Source organism: Sinocyclocheilus grahami, unplaced genomic scaffold, assembly GCF_001515645.1.
Source record: "Sinocyclocheilus grahami isolate Dianchi unplaced genomic scaffold, SAMN03320097.WGS_v1.1 scaffold4.1, whole genome shotgun sequence".
Classification (NCBI taxonomy): Eukaryota; Metazoa; Chordata; class Actinopteri; order Cypriniformes; family Cyprinidae; genus Sinocyclocheilus; species Sinocyclocheilus grahami.
This window is the reverse complement of record NW_015505183.1, coordinates 3,627,716-3,649,700: the sequence shown is the minus strand read 5'-3', so window position 1 is coordinate 3,649,700 and position 21,985 is coordinate 3,627,716. Positions and strand designations below refer to the sequence as shown.

The window sequence follows — 21,985 nt, the reverse complement described above, 5'->3', positions numbered from 1 at the left end:
CTACTTTGTTTGGTCTTCCAAAAGAGGACGATATCGCTTCGTCATGCCTAGAGCTGATCCGTGCTGGTCGCTGAGGAAATACTTAAACTTCGCGCTGTCAATCGCCGGATCGGCTTTCACCGTGGACGAAGCGGAGTCCAGCCCAGGGTCGTCACATGTGGTTGCCGCAGGCATCACAATGTAGTAAGGGATGTAACATTTCCGTCACACACTTGAGGTATTCGGCCAATCACAACGCACTGGATAGCTGGCCAATCACAGCTCACCTCGCTTTTTCAGACCGATGAGCTTTGTAAAAATCGACACGTTTCAGAAAGGCGAGGCATAGAGGAGAAACAATAATGTACAGTATGTGGAAAATAATGTGTTTTTTTTAACCTTAAACCGCATAAACACATTTCATTACACCAAATACACAAAATAATGTTCTTTTTAGCAACATCATATGACCCCTTTAAGTGAATAGTAATGGTATATTAATAATATGCTTTTTGTTGTTATTGTTATTATTATTATTGATTTTATTTATTAATATAGTAAATTATGTTGTTGTTTTGGGTGATTAATAATTACAATGATCAGATATATTGATATACCAATAATATTATTACTATTGACATGTATAATAATTTAAAAAAGTTATTGTTATTATAAATATAAATCAACTGTTATCATATTCATATGTATTATATTAATGTTTATTATTATTATTTTATTTGTATTATATATGAATAATAACAGTGTTCGTAATGGTGTGTTATTTTTGATTGGTTGATATTAATGATTAATATAGTAAATGTTATTGTGTTTTGAGTGTTACATTTATTGTAATAATAATAATTATTAAAAGTGAATAGTGACTATCTTTTATTTTTGTTATTCTTTATTATCATTATTCATTTATTAATATAGTATATTATTTTTTTGTGTGTTGTATGATTTCATAACAAGATATATTGATATATGATTAATATTATTTCTATGGACTTGATATGTATAATAATAATTATTATTATTGTTGTTATTAGTAGTATAAATAATGTGTTAATGATTATGGTGTATTTATGCCTATAATTTTTTTTATTAATGATCGATTGATTTATATTATTAAAAATATAGTAATTAATGTTATTGTGTGTATTAAATTTATGATGATAGTAATGCTAATAATTATTATTTGAATGAATAGTCACAGCATATTAATACCTATTGTTGTTTGTTATTATGAATAAATATAGTAAACAATGTTTTGTGTACTTTTATTTAGATATAACCGTGGTTGCACCTCACTAAGGGAAGAAAATTCTGCCTCTCTTATATCTGAAGCATTGAGGAAGAAATTCATTCTGAAGGATGATGACATCGGTGTGAGGAAATAATCAATCATCCAAACCCTCAGCAGACTCTCCATGTAAGACTAAACTGCATGGAGTGCTTTGCTCTTTGGCTTAAAGTTGGAGATTGAGATACAAAACCAAGAGAATAAAACATGGCTGTGAATTTTTATGTTCTTAAGTCTTATCTTTTTTTCCTACTCCGTCAATAAGCCGGTGTCTGTGGACCATTGCCATGAAAACCCCATAAAGCCTCTGAATAAACGCAATGGAGATCTGCACTATTCAGCGCTCCCACAATGTTGCGCTGTTGTTACATGACTGGAAGAAAAAGAAGCAGTTCTCATCAGTATACACACTCCAACTTGCCAAGTTTGTAATGTCTGTGTGTGCACATAAGGGTCCATAAGCATAGCCTTTATCAGTGATCGCTGAGCTTTTGTTGTTCCATCATAGATTTTGTGAAATCCAAGCACTACTTCCTGTTTCACCATCATCGTTTTGTTCACTTCATTAGGACAGTTTATCAACAAAGCGTGCAATTTCACAACATATTATTCAAGCTATGAAACCACAGAAGATTCCCAGAGGAGCCCAGTTCCAGTTTGTCGTCTCTAGATGTATAGTTTGGAGCTGTAGAAGTGTTTCTCTTGCCTTACACGTTCCCTCATACACACCCTGTAATACTTGAAGCCGTTTTGGTGCGTGATCTGATGTTAAAATTCTGACATGCATTTGCCTCTATTTAGAGACTAAACAAAAAGACGTTCTTCTATTTAAAGGGTTTTTGTGCGTGTGCATGTGCACTGAAGACTTTGGATTGCATTCACTTGTAATTAGCGCTCTGTGATGTTCCCTTCAACCCTACAGAATTTTGAAGTGTATATTGTGCCAGAAGACTGATGTGGTTCAGCAAATAGTGTAACTTAAGTTTGAATTCATAATGCGTGTGGTTTATCTTCAGGAAGCACATGGGAAACAACTATTTTTGGTTTTTGCTTGTGTCAGGCAGGTTGTAAATGTTTCTGTAAAATCTGAATAGCATGTGTGATGTGGTGTTGGGTGTGACTGTAGCCAGTTTTGAGGACACCTCATGTTTTATATGGATGGATGCTTTTTTTCCTTTTGCAAAGCGTAACAAGAAGATATTTTAATGCATACGCTGCTTTTGTGCCATGGTCACTCACTAAAGTGGGAATCAAACCCAAAATCAAATTTTTATTTGTTTCACATTCTTATTTTGACATGCCTGCAGCCTGTTTCCATCTGTCTGACACGTTGCATTAGAAGAGTTTGGTATTTTTAATCCAAAACATTTCTTCTCAAACTCCACAATACTCCAGTGCAGTGAAATGCTTTTAGTATTACTTATAGTTACTCTCACAACATCATTAAAAGCAATGACTATCTAAAATTAGTTTTGCTAGTTTACAGTGCAAGAGTTATATTCATAAACGAGTCTGTTATCATTGACGCTAATGGGTGAATAGAGCTGTAATATAAACTTTTATATATCATGTGCTGAACATACTAACATATGTTCCTGTACCTGTCTGTAACAGGTAAAATGTTTGTGTGCTGCTCTTTCCTTCTGACTGCTGGGTTTCATTTATAGTTTTAACCATAGTAAACACTGCAAGTTTTTTTTCAAGTCTTGCAGTTCCATGGTTTCCTTTAGGAGACAGAAACTTGTGTGTTTGCTTGTTGTCAAATAAGGGAATTCTATTGACTGTTTATGCGTCAGACTGGAAATAAATGGTTTGAAAGCATTAAAAATCATGTATTTTGTTCAATGTAATGACGATCATCAGCATTCTCTACAGTCTAACCAAATAAAGCATTTATACTATAGTTCAATACTCGTATTCAGCAAGTATACATTAAATGGATTAACAATGACAGTATAAAGGCATATATATACAAATGTAACGAAAGATTTCAAATAAATCCTGTTCTTAGGAACTTTCTATTAATTAAAGGATCACTGTTAAAGTTTATCATGGTTTCCACAAAAATATTAAGCAGAACAGCTGTTTTCAACAATAATTGAGCACCAAATCAGCAATTTTTTTTAGATTTCTTTTAGAACTTTGAATGATCACGTGACACTGAAGACAGGGGTATTTTAAAATTACATTAAAATATGTTAAAATAGAATACATATATTTAAAAATACAATAATTTTCAATGCTTCTTTTGCATTTTTATGTAATCATTTAGCATGCTTTTAGAAAAACTTAACCAACAATATTAGACAGGCCACAATACTGAATTTGTAGTTCTGCAGTTCATGGTAATAAGTTGCATTATTTATGGTAGTGCTCATAGACAAGGTGTATAGTCATAGTATAGTGTATAATTTTTGATGATTTCCCGAGTCTCAAGAATTCCACAGGAAACCACAAATTTCCTCTTAAGATAAACAGTTTCTCTTCTGTGACACTGACACTAATATGCCAGCTAGTATTTGAGTTTGGTGTCCTGTCAGGTAAAATGATGAGATCGCTCCATCTCTACTACTGAATCTCCTGCATTTATCAGTGCTCGTGGGGCCTCACATTACTCTCCAGGGATGCCCGTGACTTCGAAGATTCTAGTTAACCTCCTTTTTTTAATTTTTTCTCAAAGACCTGATTTGATCCAGGCCAGTTTCAGTGTTCAGTCTATTTTCTGTGGCAGTCCTTGGCCTACTTTATTACACCTCACCTCTGGAAAGCAGATTCTGTCTATTTTTGATCGGAGAGGATTTTTAGATGTCTGTGGAGATTTTGTTTAATAGAGTCCAGTGACACAGTGGCGTTGTTTGAGACTATAAATATTGACCTTTGTGTGACATTGACACACTAATTTAGCCTGTTGCTCAAAAGTTTTAAGATAATTTCCCGGCTGCTAAATCTACATGTTGAAACATGTTTACATTTTAATAGTGGTCAAATTCGATTCATTTCAGATTTTGTAATGTTGCTTAGAGGAAAGTTGTCAGACCAGCTCCTATGTATTACTGAACAATACAATAAATCTCTGTCAGACTAACCACTGCTTATGAGGAGAACCACAAATAAAGCATCTTTTTTTTCTTTACTTCAGTCACCAGAAACACATTTGTGATCCGTTTTAAGACCAGAGTGTTTTATGTCTGACCTGTCTTCAGTATCAGATGAGTAGTTTGTGACTGAAGCGGTCTCATGTTGCCAATGGAGTCGTTTTCACCCATAATGAGCTGGTGATTCAACATTAAAACATACCTGAAGCACAGAGTCTCCATGGTTTAAATTGGAACTTAAATCCAAGAATACAAACCAATAAAACGATTTCCTTAATAACAAAACGGGGTCTGAATTCTGGAATGCATCTTTTATGCATTTAAATGTGGCAGTAGTGGCACAGAGGCCTATGTAAGTAATGTAATGGGCCCAGAAAGAAAAGACACAAAAATGTCCTAGGCACCTTCTGTATGAAAAATGTAGAAGTCTTCAATAATACATTTAGCATTTTTGAACAGTTCAGAAAGGCTCTTTTATGGTTGCACATTGCAAGATGTCATCAATGAAAGAGTTTCTTCACCAAGAAACACAGATGAATGTTTGCTCATATGTGTGAATTGATGGCCTGGTCGAGACTTTTAGGCCTCAAAAAATTAAGTCTGTTTTATACTTTCCCATGATGCTCTTCTCGTCTGTTTTTTCCCGTTTTTCTTTTTTTCAAAGACTTGCATCATACACAGTGATTAATTTTTCTGTGAAATTACAAAAAGATTTTTTGTTGAAGATTAAATGGGTTTGAAAATATAATGTTTGCATATACAGAGGGGTCCAAAGTCTGAGGATTTTTAATTTAAAATCTTATTCAAAATCCAGTTTAAACCTGTAAATAAACAGAAAGTTTAATGATTATGTGCAAATATCTAAGATTCTTCAATATTTCTAGGTCTCTAAACAAATCAGTTTATTTCCTTGACACAGCAAACTCCTTTGTACAGACAGTCAGGAGTTCGTCCTCCACTGACGCACAAGATGTTCTTTGCATCTCAAATCATGCTGGAGAACATTGGGACTTTGAGCTTGAGCGCAAATGTCATTAAAGCAAGTTGAAAACAAACCAATTAATAAGTTTATTTTATTTGTAATATTTATTTAAATATAATTTTATTATACTTTTCGTTTTTTTTAAATTAATTAACTATTAAAGCATTTTCACAGAAGCAATCGTTTTAAGACCAGAGTGTTTTATGTCTGACCTGTCTTCAGTATCAGATGAGTAGTTTGTGACTGAAGCGGTCTCATGTTGCCAATGGAGTCGTTTTCACCCATAATGAGCTGGTGATTCAACATTAAAACATACCTGAAGCACAGAGTCTCCATGGTTTAAATTGGAACTTAAATCCAAGAATACAAACCAATAAAACGATTTCCTTAATAACAAAACGGGGTCTGAATTCTGGAATGCATCTTTTATGCATTTAAATGTGGCAGTAGTGGCACAGAGGCCTATGTAAGTAATGTAATGGGCCCAGAAGAAAAGACACAAAAATGTCCTAGGCACCTTCTGTATGAAAAATGTAGAAGTCTTCAATAATACATTTAGCATTTTTGAACAGTTCAGAAAGGCTCTTTTATGGTTGCACATTGCAAGATGTCATCAATGGAAGAGTTTCTTCACCAAGAAACACAGATGAATGTTTGCTCATATGTGTGAATTGATGGCCTGGTCGAGACTTTTAGGCCTCAAAAAATTAAGTCTGTTTTATACTTTCCCATGATGCTCTTCTCGTCTGTTTTTTCCGTTTTTCTTTTTTTCAAAGACTTGCATCATACACAGTGATTAATTTTTCTGTGAAATTACAAAAAGATTTTTTGTTGAAGATTAAATGGGTTTGAAAATATAATGTTTGCATATACAGAGGGGTCCAAAGATTTTTAATTTAAAATCTTATTCAAAATCCAGTTTAAACCTGTAAATAAACAGAAAGTTTAATGATTATGTGCAAATATCTAAGATTCTTCAATATTTCTAGGTCTCTAAACAAATCAGTTTATTTCCTTGACACAGCAAACTCCTTTGTACAGACAGTCAGGAGTTCGTCCTCCACTGACGCACAAGATGTTCTTTGCATCTCAAATCATGCTGGAGAACATTGGGACTTTGAGCTTGAGCGCAAATGTCATTAAAGCAAGTTGAAAACAAACCAATTAATAAGTTTATTTTATTTGTAATATTTATTTAAATATAATTTTATTATACTTTTCGTTTTTTTAAAATTAATTGAAGAGGTTGGATTTGGGATTTTAACATAATGCAGGGTGAATTCAAACCTATACAGACCTATACTTAACATAAAAAAGTTGTTTTCTCGTTATAACAACTTTTTTATTTGATTTGGTGACATAACTACTGCTTTATTTATTCAGAAACTCAATGATATTTGTGTATTTTTAATTGTTTTATTTTATTAATCTACGGTTAGTGCTGCTGTCGGATAATGGATCGGACATGTCAAGAAAACAACTTTTTTATGCCGAGATCATGAGAAAATCGAGTCATGATAACGAAAAACAACTTAAGTCGTGATCACAAGAAAACAAGAAAACTAATAATAATCCATGGCCTTTTAGGGCTTCCATAATCCCATGTCCCTATGAGAACACAACACTTATTTGACTTTTGCATTAGCTGTCCATCCACTCAAACAAATCATATAAAGAAAGGAGTTGGAAAAGCTAATTTTCATTTTGTTCTCTAAGCTTTGCCTTTCACCATATGGACCTACATTAATACAGAATAAAAAAAATGTGTATGAAATAAAATATTAATTGCAATAAAATTTGTTTAGTCAGCTTCATTTGTTTAAGCAGTTTATTTTAAATGACACTTCATCATCTGATATATATTTTCCAATCTGCTATAAAATCACAGACTGTTTTGTGAGTCAGTCTTCCATTAGAGATGACAGCTGTGCTTTGCTCTTAAAATAAATAAATAAATAATAAAATAAAAATTTCAGACTGAAAATGCAACAAAACATTCAAGCAGTAGTCATAATAATTATGTAATTGTGCCCAGAGTCACCCACTCACTTCCATCATATACTCACATAGGCAGTACTCAGTGCTACCCTCTGTCTTTATGTACCAGTGATGAAATAGATGCAAAACATTTGAAATATTTACATGTCTAAGTACATTCTAAAAGACTCTCAGCACATGGCATCCTCCTGTGAAATATTATGTGAACTGTAAACCAGGCTTCAAATGCAAACTGACTTACCGAATCAGAAATTTCCCAAGTATGTCAAGTAATACAAAACCTAAAACTCTGCTAAACTGCAACATAAAATTGTGTTGCAGTGCATCTGCTCTGAAGCTAGACAGTCCAGATCAACAGTTCAAACTTGATTAACATTATACGGCATTGGTTCAGCCTGCATCAGGATTGCATAAAGTTTTCCAATAACTGCTGTGTCAACCGTAATGGATACATTTAATTCAGATAAATTATGCTTTTGGAGAAGTGACATGTGAAGTACACAGAATAATTACTGAGACTCTTTCCATTAGACATTGTGAAACAGAATCGGAAAAGGTCTATGAGAAAGGGTGGATAAATCAATTGGAAAATCAGATGGAAATGTGTTTATCTCCTTGACCGTAAAAATGAGATTTTGTGTATATGTTTTTGTTTTTCTTCTTTCTTTCTTTCTTTCAATTTTATTTTAGATTAGAATGAAATTATTTTAATGACAACTGGAAGTTTGCTGGATTATGGATGATGGCTACATGAATAACAGATTTCAGTTTTAATCCATATGAGCCATTCCCGATCAGCCTTATCCAACCTCTGTGCTATTTATTCCTCTGTAGACCCTCAGAGCTGCACAATATTTCACAGGAAGCAAAATAAAACCAGGAAATACAGTCGAATTCCGAACGCATTATGTTTACAGTCATGCTGTGCCATTAATGAACCAACTAGGGGTCTCGATCTCATCTGCGCTAACAAAACAGAGCGATCTTACAGTCAGTCTAGGGGCCTGTTGGATTCTGACGTATTAGCCCATGCCTTTTAGAGGCATATTAGATAACAAATACACAAAATAAATGTATTAACAAGTCAGAATACACTAAACCGCTCATGGGGGATCCCAACTATCAGAGTGTAGCTTGTTTCTAAAGGCTAAAGTGCACTGTGGGTTAAAAGCAACCCGAACTGCACAGGTGGTTGCAAGCTGTTGCATATGTGCATGGATGCAAGTTTGTGAATAAGCCTCTGCCAAGAACATATGTGTGTGACAGAAAGGATGTCCCTCTGGTAGACACACAGCACGCTGTTTTTAGCTCCAGTCTCATTAGCGTTGGCCTGAACAAGCAGAGCGGTCTTAGGGGTTCATTGTGCGTCAGAGTACCGCTCACGCTCCCCAGACGGGAGGAAATATCATTCTTCACTCCCTGCAACTCAATGCACCGAACAGGAAATGATGTGCTTCATTAAGGTGCTTTGATGATACAAATGACAAAACAGTTGAGAGACAAACATAGGCACTTCCAGGTTCAGCAGATCATAGACTAATTTTTTACTATTAAAGTTGAGCTACTAAGATGACAGCTTAAAGATTTGAGGTAAATTATGAACAATTTAAAAACTAAACTAAATGACATAGTATTTTCATTTACATAAGTATTTTGCCCCATTCATTTTTCCCACAGTGATTTTAAAAAAGTCTTAGTTTTAAGGGTTATCAGTCATGAAGCAAATCAACCAGCTATGAAGCGAATCAACATTACAAACGTTGATTTGATGCAAACATTTTTTTTTTGTTGAAAATCTGACATTAAAGACAAAGGTACAAGACTGTGTACTTAACAGCTTTGATGAGGGAAGTAACTACAATCCCGTGAAGCATTGTGAATGACATAATCAAATTAAAAGCAATGGGGAAACATAAAACTTTTAATTTAAAGATGTTGATTATATATAGAAACAATATATTTTACATTTATTACAAAATATGCATACATATACAAAAATGTAAGTAGCGTAGGGAGATTGAATGGAATGAATGTGATTTTTACTTCTAAACCTGACTGTTGCACTCTATTGTAGCTCCAAAATGTAAGGCCCAGGGCACAAACATCACAAGCCCACATGTATATGCAAGCAGTCTGAAAACATATAGATATTAACCTGCCCAAAAAAGAAGAACCCCCTTCCAGCATATTAGAACTCAGAGACGACGGTTGAAAGCATTGAACTTTACCTGAAAAATCTTTACAGTGTTAGTCATGACTCCCAGCCCCCATTCCTCCCGTTCTCTTGCTCTCTTTCCTGCTGGGATGCAGGCTTAAATCCCTCATTAGGGGGCGGTTTAATTGGTACCAATGCTCTGGAGAACTTCTCAGGAAATCCATTTAGCACATTCCCGAGTTTTCCTGCTGTTCCGACTCTCTAACAGTGGTACTAGAGGACCCTGTTCACTGTGTGGGCATCTTGTTTTGGGTTCATATTCATATCTAAGTTCTTTGTGAAACAAATTGCTCACAACATGTGTGAAGTCATTATTTTGTTAATCTCCAAAAACAGTAATTTATGCTAGGGAATTTTTGACAATTGCAGAAAGGAATCACTGTATGGTCCATCAAATCAACAAACCTTTTGACTATTTTGTCTCTTACACTGTCGTGGGTCAACGAGTCCACCGAACTAGCACCCTCTGGTGGAGCCAGTAATATCTGCTCTGTCTTCTAACTGTCTTTCTCATTTGACGATCTCATCTACGCACAAGATAGACCTTCACCTGCTTTAGAGGATATGGTGTGTTGGGGTTGTTGTATTGTGTGTTCAGCTTCTTTAACTATGTGTCGGGGATGTTTTGTTGTTTATTTAGGTTTTTATTGTTCATTGGAATTGCATTGTGCACTGAGGCCGTTGGATTGTGTATTGGGCTTGTGTTGTAGAGATGTTTGTGGCTGAGCAGCTGTTGTTTTGGCAGTATTGGTCTTTTTCTAACGATCTTCAAATTTTGTGCTTTTTTTAAAATAGTTTTTACCCTTATGTTTACCTTCATAAAACTATATCAAACTGTTGCACACAGAATTTGCATTTTTGTGCTCTGCTGCCATCTGAATATGCGTGTGGCGTTTAATATTTGAAAGTTTACCTTAAAATGTCTTAGTTTCTGCTCTCTGTTTTGTTATAGTTTTATCCAGAAGTGTTTAGAACTGGAGCATGGCGACCTGTTTATCTCTCAGCCCTGGTGAAAACGATTAGAGTAAAATGTCATTACTTGCAGAGGTGTATGTGTGTTGTGTGTGCGCTTTCCCTTAAAGGCATATTAAGAAATGTTTGTGACTCCATGATTCATGTGGAGCTTTGAACTGAACAGATGGAAAATCCCGAAAGCAGTTTCATCACACTCTTACACTGAGACTTTAAGATTTCCCTCTGTCTTTGTTTCAACAGTAGATGGAGGGAGAGTGACTGTTCAATGAGGCTGTGCACTGAACTGGCATGAAATCCAAGTAAATGACCATAATTTTGTACGTCACAACTGATTTGAGGATGAGGAACATCAAGTACGATATTCAAGAGTGTGATCAGATCATTAGGATAAAAGATCAAAACATGAAGATACTGTACTCATCAGACTATTGAGATACTGTACAGATTATCTCCTGTTTTATGCTGTCACACCTTATGTGGGATGCCATTAAATATTCAGTGTCGTAGTGGATTCAGTCTATCTGTTTGTCTCTCTCTCTCTGTTTATGTTGAGTCATCTGACAAACAAGCAGCGAGTGCAATTACCTCAGTCCATTATTCAGATGCTAAACTTAGCAGGGATCAGAAGTAAAACAGATGACAAGAAAATATATTGTTGAATCCATATATAACATGAGCCATAGTTATATTTATAGCCAGATCAACACTATTTTAAGGTAATCGCTCAGTAGGAAGTGTATAGATCAAAAAGCAGTTATTTATGCTTGGATATCTGATTGATTCTAAGCCATTTAATTTTCAGAGTAATGCCAAATCAGTCTCTGATCACTTTGTTTGTATCATCACTGGGGAAAATTTTTGAGCAGTGATTTCATGTCATATTGGAACCAACAGATGAAACATTTATTTTAGAACGAGGAGAAATTTGCTGAAAGAGAGACTGAAGCGTGTTCACAGCTGATGTGATTCATTAGTCTGAAAAGTACATCATGATTCTTGGAGTAGTGTTTGATTGTCAGAGTAATGCCAAATTAGTCTCTGATCACTTTGTTTGTATCATCACTGGGGAAAATCATCACTGGGGAAAATTTTTGAGCAGTGATTTCATGTCATATTGGAACCAACAGATGAAACATTTATTTTAGAACGAGGAGAAATTTGCTGAAAGAGAGACTGAAGCGTGTTCACAGCTGATGTGATTCATTAGTCTGAAAAGTACATCATGATTCTTGGAGTAATGTTTGATTGAGAAATGATTGAAGAAGTGCTAGATTTCCTCCTTCTAAAATGGGTTTATTATTCTAGAATTGATCTGACCTTGCTGTGATTGGCAAAACCTATGAAGCACTAAACTAATTAACTCACATAAAAATACTCAAATACAAATATTCATGACATTCATGACCATTACCATTGACCATGCTATGGTTGTACTGAGCCAAGTACAGCGATAAATTTAACCGTCCTCTCGATTGAGATAAACTCGCAACCTTGTTACTTTTATTGCAAATCAGCTTATAAAAATGTATCTGGCATATGTGGCCTATTAAGATATTTGAGATTTAACAGCAGTCAGATTAAGACTTCAGATTACACTTGAAATTTCCAGGAGAAGATGATGCTGGTAAATACGGGTGTCACTGTGCGAGATCTTGAACGAACTAATAGAGTAAAACCCTTCTGTCCTCCATAATTAAGATCCTGCTTTCCTTTCCCATGGCCTTCACTCCTCTTCTGCAGCTGGGGGTGAAAATGTGTTTGATTGAGAAATGATTGAAGAAGTGCTAGATTTCCTCCGTCTAAAATGGGTTTATTATTCTAGAATTGATCTGACCTTGCTGTGATTGGCAAAACCTATGAAGGACTAAACTAATTAACTCACATAAAAATACTCAAATACAAATATTCATGACATTCATGACCATTACCATTCATTGACCATGCTATGGTTGTACTGAGCCAAGGACAGCGATAAATTTAACCGTCCTCTCGATTGAGATAAACTCGCAACCTTGTTACTTTTATTGCAAATCAGCTTATAAAAATGTATCTGGCATATGTGGCCTATTAAGATATTTGAGATTTAACAGCAGTCAGATTAAGACTTCAGATTACACTTGAAATTTCCAGGAGAAGATGATGCTGGTAAATACGGGTGTCACTGTGCGAGATCTTGAACGAACTAATAGAGTAAAACCCTTCTGTCCTCCATAATTAAGATCCTGCTTTCCTTTCCCATGGCCTTCACTCCTCTTCTGCAGCTGGGGGTGAAAATTTCAGCCCTTTCTCGCTCTCTTCCACTGCTCTCATATTTTTTCTCTCATATAAATGAGATGCCATCTGTTGCCATCACAACTGAAGGATATATTTTTTTTTCTACATCGGATGTCACTGTAACACATTACATTGGTCATTCTTGCTTATTTCTTCGCCAAATCTGTGAAAATAAATGATGGGATTAACTGGATTTGACACAGGAGATTTCTAGAATGCATGAAAACGGCAGAATGTTTGTGAGCCCTGGATCCAACAGCTCATAGGATATTGATGTAGAAGAATATCTCACATATGGTGAGACTAATTAAATAATGATGGGAATTAATCAGACCAACAACCTTGACAAAACAGAATGTGATGTGTTTTAAAAGATATTTACAATATACAAAACTCCTGGATGCTCCAAACTGTTGCATCTGGTGTGTTTACACAGCAGAGTTAAGGCTGCACTGAGCAGGCTCTGTGGCCAATTCACCAATTAAAAGCAGAATGCCAAATTAGATCCATGTATACGAGAAGTTGAGAGTTCCATCAATGCACAGATACACTACTCCACGGTTGTCTGTCCATTGAATGCATATATTTTTTATTGTTGTAACGCAGAGCGCTGTAGCGGACTAACTGTTACTGTTGCAATGGTTACCTCTGTAGGTGAACGCAAATAAAGCAATAAGCCCCAAGAAGCCGTGGTTTACAGTGAATTTATAACAGCTAAGGGGCGTTGTGTTATAAATTCACTGTAAATCACAGCTTCACGGGGTTTATTGCTTTTTTAAAACGGTTATTCCATATACGTAGTAAGCTTTCACAGAATAAAACAGAGCAAATAAAGTGTAATGATATAAATAAAAGCAGTATTCTTCCACCAAACAATGTAGTTCCTCAGAAACAGTTGTGGTTCCAACAAAGTGGTTGCCGAGCAACACACAGAAGTAAACAAAGGTGTGTGTTTGTAGAGTAATTTACAACAGCTTAGAACGCGGCTCAACCAATCACAATCAAGGACCAGAACTATCCGTTCTATAATTCTCAATTTACCTCACTCTGAATAAACTTGCAATCGAAAGGTGCATCCCAAATGACACACTGTACACTATGCACTTATAAGCCTACATATGTAAAAAGAATACATCTTTTTGACACTCCCAAGCTTAAGAATGCATCTTTTTGACACACCCAAGCTTAAGAATACATCTTTTTGACACACCCAAGCTTAAGAATGCATCTTTTTGACACTCCCAAGCTTAAGAATGCATCTTTAGAATTTCTTAAAAATGTAAACCTTAATTGGGAGCCAGATCCTCCCCAAACCCCCTATAAATTCCACTCTAGATACAATTCAATCCAGAAATAGAAGAAGAAAAAACAGTAGCACTAACCATTAACAGTATTATTTTTAGATTCACATTTATAGGATGAATGTGAAGAATAAGAATAGAGGTGACAACAGCCAGTCTGATCACTGAAAATCAAAACTGGATCCATTTAAACAAAGGATGGGAATTAATCAGATCTAAACTCCTCCTATCGCGGAGTCTGATTGGCTGATCCACAGTCTGACAGTCAGATATAGTCAGTCTGCTGGACGGTATTGACTAATGAAGTGAGTTCATCTCGAGCGGACTGCGTCTCTACTATGCAATGTACAAACTGATGGAAAGTCGATAGACCAGTGCGATATTGTAGACCATTTATTCGCAGCGCATCCGGCAGTTTATAACTTCCAGCTCAACGCAACATGTAGAGCGCGGCTGGTGCCCAGACGATAAATATATTTATTATCTATATTTACGGTAGGAGATTTACAAAATATCTTCATGGAACATGATCTTTACTTGATATCCTAATGATTTTGGCATAAAAGAAAAATCTATAATTTTGACCCATACAATCAATGTATTGTTGGCTATTGTTACAAATATACCCGTGCAACTTATGACTGGTTTTGTGGTCAAGGGTCACATATTTGCTCTCCCCAATCTTAAATATGTGATCTGTTGAGGTGCATGACAACCCTTGTCTAATCTTTAGTAATGGGCACTTTACAAATTTGAATAGCATTCCTGTGCACAGTACTTGGGGAAGTAGTGCAAGTTGCTGTGGCCTAGAGGACATTTTTAGTAGGCAAAGATGGTCCTGGTGGGTGTTGTCAGCTAATTTAGAGGGCTGTCAGTGTATGACTGATATCATGGGTAATGTGCACCGCACAAAGAGGTTATGTACCAAGAGACATGACAGCCCATCTTTCTCTCAGTTTCCTCTTTTCTCTTTCATTAAGCCTTTTGATGCTTAGTGAGTTAGATGAACACAAATAATCTGTAATTTTAGCCTTGAGTTGAGTTAACATATGATGGCTGGCGAGTTGTATAATCATCTGGAGGTTGTTTTAGTGAGAATGCCCTCATTTGACACCTGCCAAGCATCAGAAATCACCCACTCACAGCGTTTAATGCTCTGGGGGCTGTTTTTTATGCCATATGGGGTTGAGCATTTGTCTAAATCAGATGGTAATAGATGCATTTTGTACTCTGTTTTATGTTTATTTCAGCTGCAGAGGCTAAAGCGTTCACTGTCCTTCAAGACCAAGAGTCTTCGCAGCAAAAGTGCCGATAATTTTTTCCAACGGCCCATCGAGGATGTGAAGTTTCAAACCGATCTGCTCTCGGATGTCAGCAGCAGCACAGGTCATCTGAGCATCATCGGTGTGTCTGTCTCAGCCTCTCCAGCGATGTCCCTTCCTCCACCACCCCCTCCACTGCCCACCATCATCCCGGGCAACCTGCCCATCACAATCTGTTCTCCATCCCGCGCCCCCCGCCCGGCAGACCCCAACGCACACACCTTTCTAGAGCACATCTTCAAGAAGCCCCATTTTTGTGATGTCTGCAACCACATGATTGTAGGTAAGAGGACGTGTTTTATCTTTGTGATTGACGACAGCTTTGCAATCTCATTACACAGGAAACACATGAACAAAGCTGTGTTTGTGTTTTAGACAAAGGAGCCTATTTTGATCTCTAACATAATGATTATAGATTAGATGACTGAACACTTAATCTAAAATATTCTATTACCCATCTGCTGTCCGGCCACCAGACACTAATGTTTTGTTACTGTGGACGACACCAACACACAATGATTTGACCATTTAGAGAGCGGTGAACAATGATAGAGTGGCACGACGTAATGAGTTAAAGACTCCATGAGATAAAAATCTAAGTATTGTGGCTGTTAGTCAATGTCTATTAGATTTGAGGTCATATGTGAGTGCACTCCTAAAAGCTGACCAAACGTGGCACATATACTCTACTGTTCACTGAATTGTGGTCTGTTTTTTGAAAGAAATGCTCTTATGCTCACCAAGGCTGCATTTATATGTTTAAAAATACAGTACAAATAGCAATGTGTACAATAAAAATACTGTTTTGTATTTTAGTATATTCTAAAATGTAATTTATTCCTGTGATAGCAAAGTTGAATTTCAGTAGCCATTGCTCCAGTCTTCAGTGTCACATGATCCTTCAGAAATCATTCTAATATGCTGATATGGCGCTAAAGAATTTGTTTTTATTATTATCATCAGTGTTGAAAAGAGTTGTGCTGCTTAATGTTTTTGTAAAAAACATCTTTACTGTCACTTTTGACCAATTTAATGCATCTTTGCTGAATATATGTTTTTTAAAATGTTACCCCAGGGTTTTTTTATTCTTTGGAAATTGATTTAAAAATATTGACGACTCCTTTTGAATGCTGCTGTTTAGAAGTTTTTGTCTGAGTTAGAATAAAATTATAGCAAAACCTGTTTCTGCAGGGCTATGGCCATTTAAACAAAAAAGAAAAGTCCCACCCACATGTCCTGTTTTAATATAAGTGCATCAAAATAGTACAGAGAAGTGACTTTATATGGGATCTTTAAGCCTCTCAACTCTTTCCTGATTTTTTTTAAATGAGGTTTGGAATTTTTAATTTTTAATTTATTTTTTTTCACCAAAAATGTATTTTTATTGTTGGAAAGGCCAGTCAGACAGAAGTAAATCAAACTGAGGTGTACTGCAGCCGATCGAAAGCTTCATGCCCCATATTGATGTCCCCATGAAGGTCATCTGTCCAAACTGGATTTTATATCATGTAAATCATGAGTTGATTCTTCAATTTGAAGCAGTGAGGTGGTTTTAAGATAAAGAGCTCCACTTGCAGTACGTGTGGTGTTTAAGGGCATAATGTGATCAGCTAAGTCCGCATTAGGGTATTTGTGGGTTTATCCTAGAAGGCAACCAGGCTGTGGCTCAGCTTTCAATTTGTGTATGTGTGGTAAGGTGGCCAGATGTCCACCTGTTTGAAAAGAAAAACACAAGGATGAACACACACACACACACACACACACACACATAGAATACTCGGTAGTGTTTTTGTATGTGAATGTACAGTGTGTGTGTGTGTGTGAGTGAGGGCAAGTGTGTGTCTGGTTGTGGCTGCTCACGTCGAGTGTGTGCCATAAAAGAAGATGGGGATCTTATTTTGGGGGGCTTTTCCTTCACCAATCTGAGTGACACATACAACAACATACCAACAGTCAGATTTTAATTTGACCCAAATCTCTGCATTTGGATCAGATATCAGGACGGTGGAATTAACTGGGTTTTTTAGCATCACGTGCCTTTGTTTTCCATGCTCGTTTGTGATAGCCAGTGGTGCGGTGAATGGGGTATTTGAACCAAAGATACTGTTATCGGACCTGTTGCTATGTTTAGTTTCCAGTTCAGAGTTAAGGAGATTTGTGGTTTAAAAGTTTGTATATTTTTCATATTTATTGATTTATTTACTTATTTACTTACTAACTTGGTTGCTTGCTTGCTTCGACTTGGACCACTTTTATGACCCAGAGTTAAGGTTTTCGTTTTGTAATCATGCCATTTATTTTGGATTATTTATTTTTTACTTTTAACTTTTTAATATTTTTCGCCTTTTATGTGTAGTTTTTATTGTTTTACCCTTGTCTCTTGACCCAGACTTTTAATCTTAAACTATGGAAATCCATCATAAAATATAAATCAATATACATTTAAAATAAACAAACCACTTCAGTATTTATTTTGTGAACATTATTTATATGCATTTTTTTTTAAATCACAACCATTACAACCAACAATTATTTTTAGTTTTACTAAAGTTAGTTTCATTTAAGTTGGTTACTTACCGAATATTTTTGTAAAATGTCTCTTCTAAAAGGCCAAAATGGAAGAAACGACCACTAAACACCCACTTAGCTGTGTGGGTAAAATTTATAGAATTGTATAAATGTTTTAATGGTCAGTTGTGCAGCTGTAAAGATATTTACTGACCATGAACTGACTGCATTTAATTCAGAACGAAAATTTAACAAGTGTGCTCTGTATCACTAATACTTGAGATTAAGCTCATTTCAAAATGTCAGTCAGCAATTTATAAAGCATTTTCAGGATCGGAGAGAAACACATTTTTCATGCTGATGTTCTCTCATGTTTGGCTAAAGCAGAGGCATCTATTTCTAAAGACACAGAAGTCATGCTGTATTTCAAAGTATAAAAGGAGGCTTAGCATATTGGGAATATGGTTGGCTGTCTGTGTGGGTGGGTGGATTCCCATCCCATTGGGCAACTGATGACATTAACAACACTGAAATTAAGTCCACATAACATATATCATGCAGCTTGCATGCAAGTGTTGTTGAAAGATTTAAATAATTTTCCTCTGTTCCTTTAGGGCACACAAGTCCAAAATGAAGACCAAACATTTTCTGACTTTGACGAAATATTCTAATATTACTTTCAGGCATTTTACTGAAGCTTGGCCTGAACTAGATCTGTGAGTCAATGTTGTTTTCATAATAGGAAGAATTTCATTATGATTGTTCTGCCCAGTATCACCACTCAACCCAAGAAAAAAATACTCGACACATAAATACTCAATCATTAAACGCATTAAAGATTTTTTTTTTTTTTTTTTCAAAGGCTGTAGTGATCAGCACAGGGAGGCATGAAAGAGTCTGGACCGAGCATGTGATGTTTGATTAATTGATGGATGGCTGGAAGCAGCTTGTTGTAGCAGACCGGGGCAAATGAGCCCTGTGACAGAGTCATTCTCACAACAGCGGGACCTGATGTTTTCACCCTATTAATCATTTCACATTCATATTTTGTTATTCAAAACAAAATTTTAACTTAAAGTCAGTGAGGAAATATATTCATTTCTACTCGTTGATCTTGTGTAGTTAAAAGGATATTTCACCCAAAAATTTTAATTGTCATTTACTCATTTTCTTTTTCTTCTGCAGAACATGAAAGAAGCTATTTCTCAAAATGTCGCTTTTTTTTTTCTTTCCTTCCTCCCCATACAATGAAATTGACTTTCATTGAATGGACAAAAAAACACTTTGAATCAGAATCAGAATGAGCTTTATTGCCAGGTATGTTTTCACATACGAGGAATTTGTTTTCATGACAGAAGTTTCCGCAGTGCAGCAGAATGACAGCGACAGAACAAAAACACAGATAATAAAAGAAGAATAAAAAATTTAACCAGTAAATAAGGAATAAAAATATATAAATTGACAATTGTATGTGCAGGTATATTACAATAGATGGTTTTGTATGTTATGTGCAAATTTGAGGTGTAGACGAAGTATGTGTGCTAGATAAATAAGTGTATGAGTGTATAAATAGTGTTGTGTGTTCCACAGTTATTGTCAAGTGTTCATGAGATGGATTGCCTGAGGGAAGAAACTGTTCCTGTGTCTGGCAGTTCTGGTGCTCAGAGCTCTGTAGCGTCGACCCCTCTGTAGTCTTCTGAGGTCAGATTTGGTAGCTGAGCTGAACCATACAGTTACTGAAGTGCAGAGGATGGATTCAGTGATAGCGGAGTAGAACTGTTTCAGCAGCTCCTGTGGCAAGTTGAACTTCCTCAGCTGGCGAAGGAAGTACAACCTCTGCTGGACCTTTTTCACAATGTGAGTGTCCCACTTTAGGTCCTGAGATATTGTGGTGCCCAGGAACCTGAATGACTCCACTGCAGTCACAGTGCTGTCCATGATGGTGAGTGGGGGGAGAGCAGGCGGGTTTCTCCTATAGTCCACTATAATCTCCACTGTTCTGAGCGTGTTGAGCTCCAGGTTTTTGAGACCGCACCAGACAGCCAGCTCTTTAACCTCTTGTCTGTAAGCAGACTCGTCACCGTCCTGAATGAGGCCGATGAGTGTGGTGTCGTCTGCAAACTTCAGGAGCTTGACAGGGGTCTTTAGATGTGCAGTCGTTGGTGTAGAAGGAGAAGAGCAGTGGTGAGAGAACACAACCCTGAGGATCTCCAGCAGTGTTGCCAATTTAGCGACTTTTCAGACCCCTTGGTGACTTTTTTTTTCCCAAAAAAGCAACTAGTGACAAATCTAGCGACTTCTTGGACAAACCTTAGCGAGTCTCTGTGATCGCTGGTACTGAAGCAACGGCGTGAGGTCAGCGTGCGCACACCTCTCTCTCTGCGTCTGCTCTGTTCAGCGAGCGGCTGAGAGGAGCAGCGCCTTCAGTTAAAATAGATATTATGTTCCTTCTCTAATTTTACATGCAAATATACCCAAAATCGCAGCACAGGAATTGTCTGTGTCTTGTCTTTTCTTATGTGCGTTTCATTTCATCAGACGATGGCTCAAATATAAAACAGGATTTTTGTGCAGATTAACGTCTTGGAAGGGAGAGGTTATGTAGTCTTAAAGGGCCGCATTTCAGTCACTATTTCATATTTATTCTGTTGTCTAAAAACAGAAAGTTTATATATATATATATATGAAAACAGTTTTATTGAGAATTTGACTGCATTAAAATACAGTATGTGAGCACAGAGAGACAGTTGCCAATTTAGCGACTTTTCAGACCCCTTGGTGACTTTTTTTTCCCAAAAAAGCAACTAGTGACAAATCTAGCGACTTCTTGGACAAACCTTAGCGAGTCTCTGTGATCGCTGGTACTGAAGCAACGGCGTGAGGTCAGCGTGCGCACACCTCTCTCTCTGCGTCTGCTCTGTTCAGCGAGCGGCTGAGAGGAGCAGCGCCTTCAGTTAAAATAGATATTATGTTCCTTCTCTAATTTTACATGCAAATATACCCAAAATCACAGCACAGGAATTGTCTGTGTCTTGTCTTTTCTTATGTGCGTTTCATTTCATCAGACGATGGCTCAAATATAAAACAGGATTTTTGTGCAGATTAACGTCTTGGAAGGGAGAGGTTATGTAGTCTTAAAGGGCCGCATTTCAGTCACTATTTCATATTTATTCTGTTGTCTAAAAACAGAAAGTTTATATATATATATATATGAAAACAGTTTTATTGAGAATTTGACTGCATTAAAATACAGTATGTGAGCACAGAGAGACAAACAAATGTAAAAGGCAACAGACGCGATGATGTCATGAATATGCTAATTAGCGTATGATGTCATCTGGCGACATTTAGCGACTTTTCAAACTGGCTTTAGCTACTTTCTATTGTAAGAAGTTGGCAACACTGAGCTCCAGTGCTGATCGTCCAGGTTCTGTATGTGTATTTTCCCAGCCTCACTAGCTGCTGCCTGTCTGTCAGGAAGCTGGTGGTCCACTGACAGACGGAGGTGGGCACTGAGAGCTGAGTTAGTTTGGGCAGGAGGAGGTTTGGGTTGATCGTGTTAAAGGCCGAGCTGAAGTCCACAAACAGGATCCTTACATAAGACCCTGGTCTGTCTAGATGTTGCAGAACATAATGCAGTCCCATGTTGACTGCATCGTCCACAGACCTGTTTGCTCTGTAGGCAAATTGAAGAGGATCCAGCAAGGGTCCAGTAATGTCCTTCAGGTGGGCCAGCACCAGTTTTTCAAATTACTTCATGACGACAGACGTTAGAGCCACAAGCCTGTAGTCATTTAATCAAAAAAAATTTCATAATATCTTCTTTTGTGTTCCACAGATAAAAAAAAGTCATATAGCTTAGGAATGACATGAGGATGTGCAAATGATGACAATTTTCATTTTTGGGTGAACAATCGTTTTAAGGCTATTGCATTGCAGTTTTCAGAGATACAGGTTTGTTTTGAAAAATCAACATCTACGAACCTTGAATGAGCTGTAACTAATGCCATGTTGCCTTGTTTGACCACCATTT

The 21,985-nt window shown here is 36.6% G+C and overlaps 2 protein-coding genes across 5 annotated transcripts in view; both read left to right on the top strand.

The window, feature by feature from the left end:
- The window catches only part of LOC107583173 (mitochondrial fission regulator 1-like), a 6,252-nt gene extending 3,622 nt beyond the window's left edge, over nt 1-2,630 (top strand). For 2 of the 4 annotated variants that reach the window (XM_016269308.1, XM_016269291.1), the window contains exons 7-8: nt 1,268-1,411; nt 1,547-2,630. In XM_016269308.1, the coding sequence (XP_016124794.1) occupies nt 1,268-1,379 (112 nt within the window). In that variant the 3' untranslated portion in view covers nt 1,380-1,411; nt 1,547-2,630. Of the gene's footprint in view, nt 1-1,267 lie in introns of all 4 variants that reach the window. The other 2 variants (XM_016269317.1, XM_016269300.1) reach the window with 2 other exon arrangements.
- Nucleotides 2,631-10,098: 7,468 nt separating this feature from the next.
- Nucleotides 10,099-21,985, top strand: part of LOC107583431 (SH3 and cysteine-rich domain-containing protein-like) — a 31,172-nt gene continuing 19,285 nt past the window's right edge. Inside the window, exons 1-2 of the mRNA XM_016269634.1 lie at nt 10,099-10,139; nt 15,373-15,727. Of these exons, the coding sequence (XP_016125120.1) occupies nt 10,137-10,139; nt 15,373-15,727 (358 nt within the window). The 5' untranslated portion in view covers nt 10,099-10,136. The remainder of the gene's footprint in view (nt 10,140-15,372; nt 15,728-21,985) is intronic.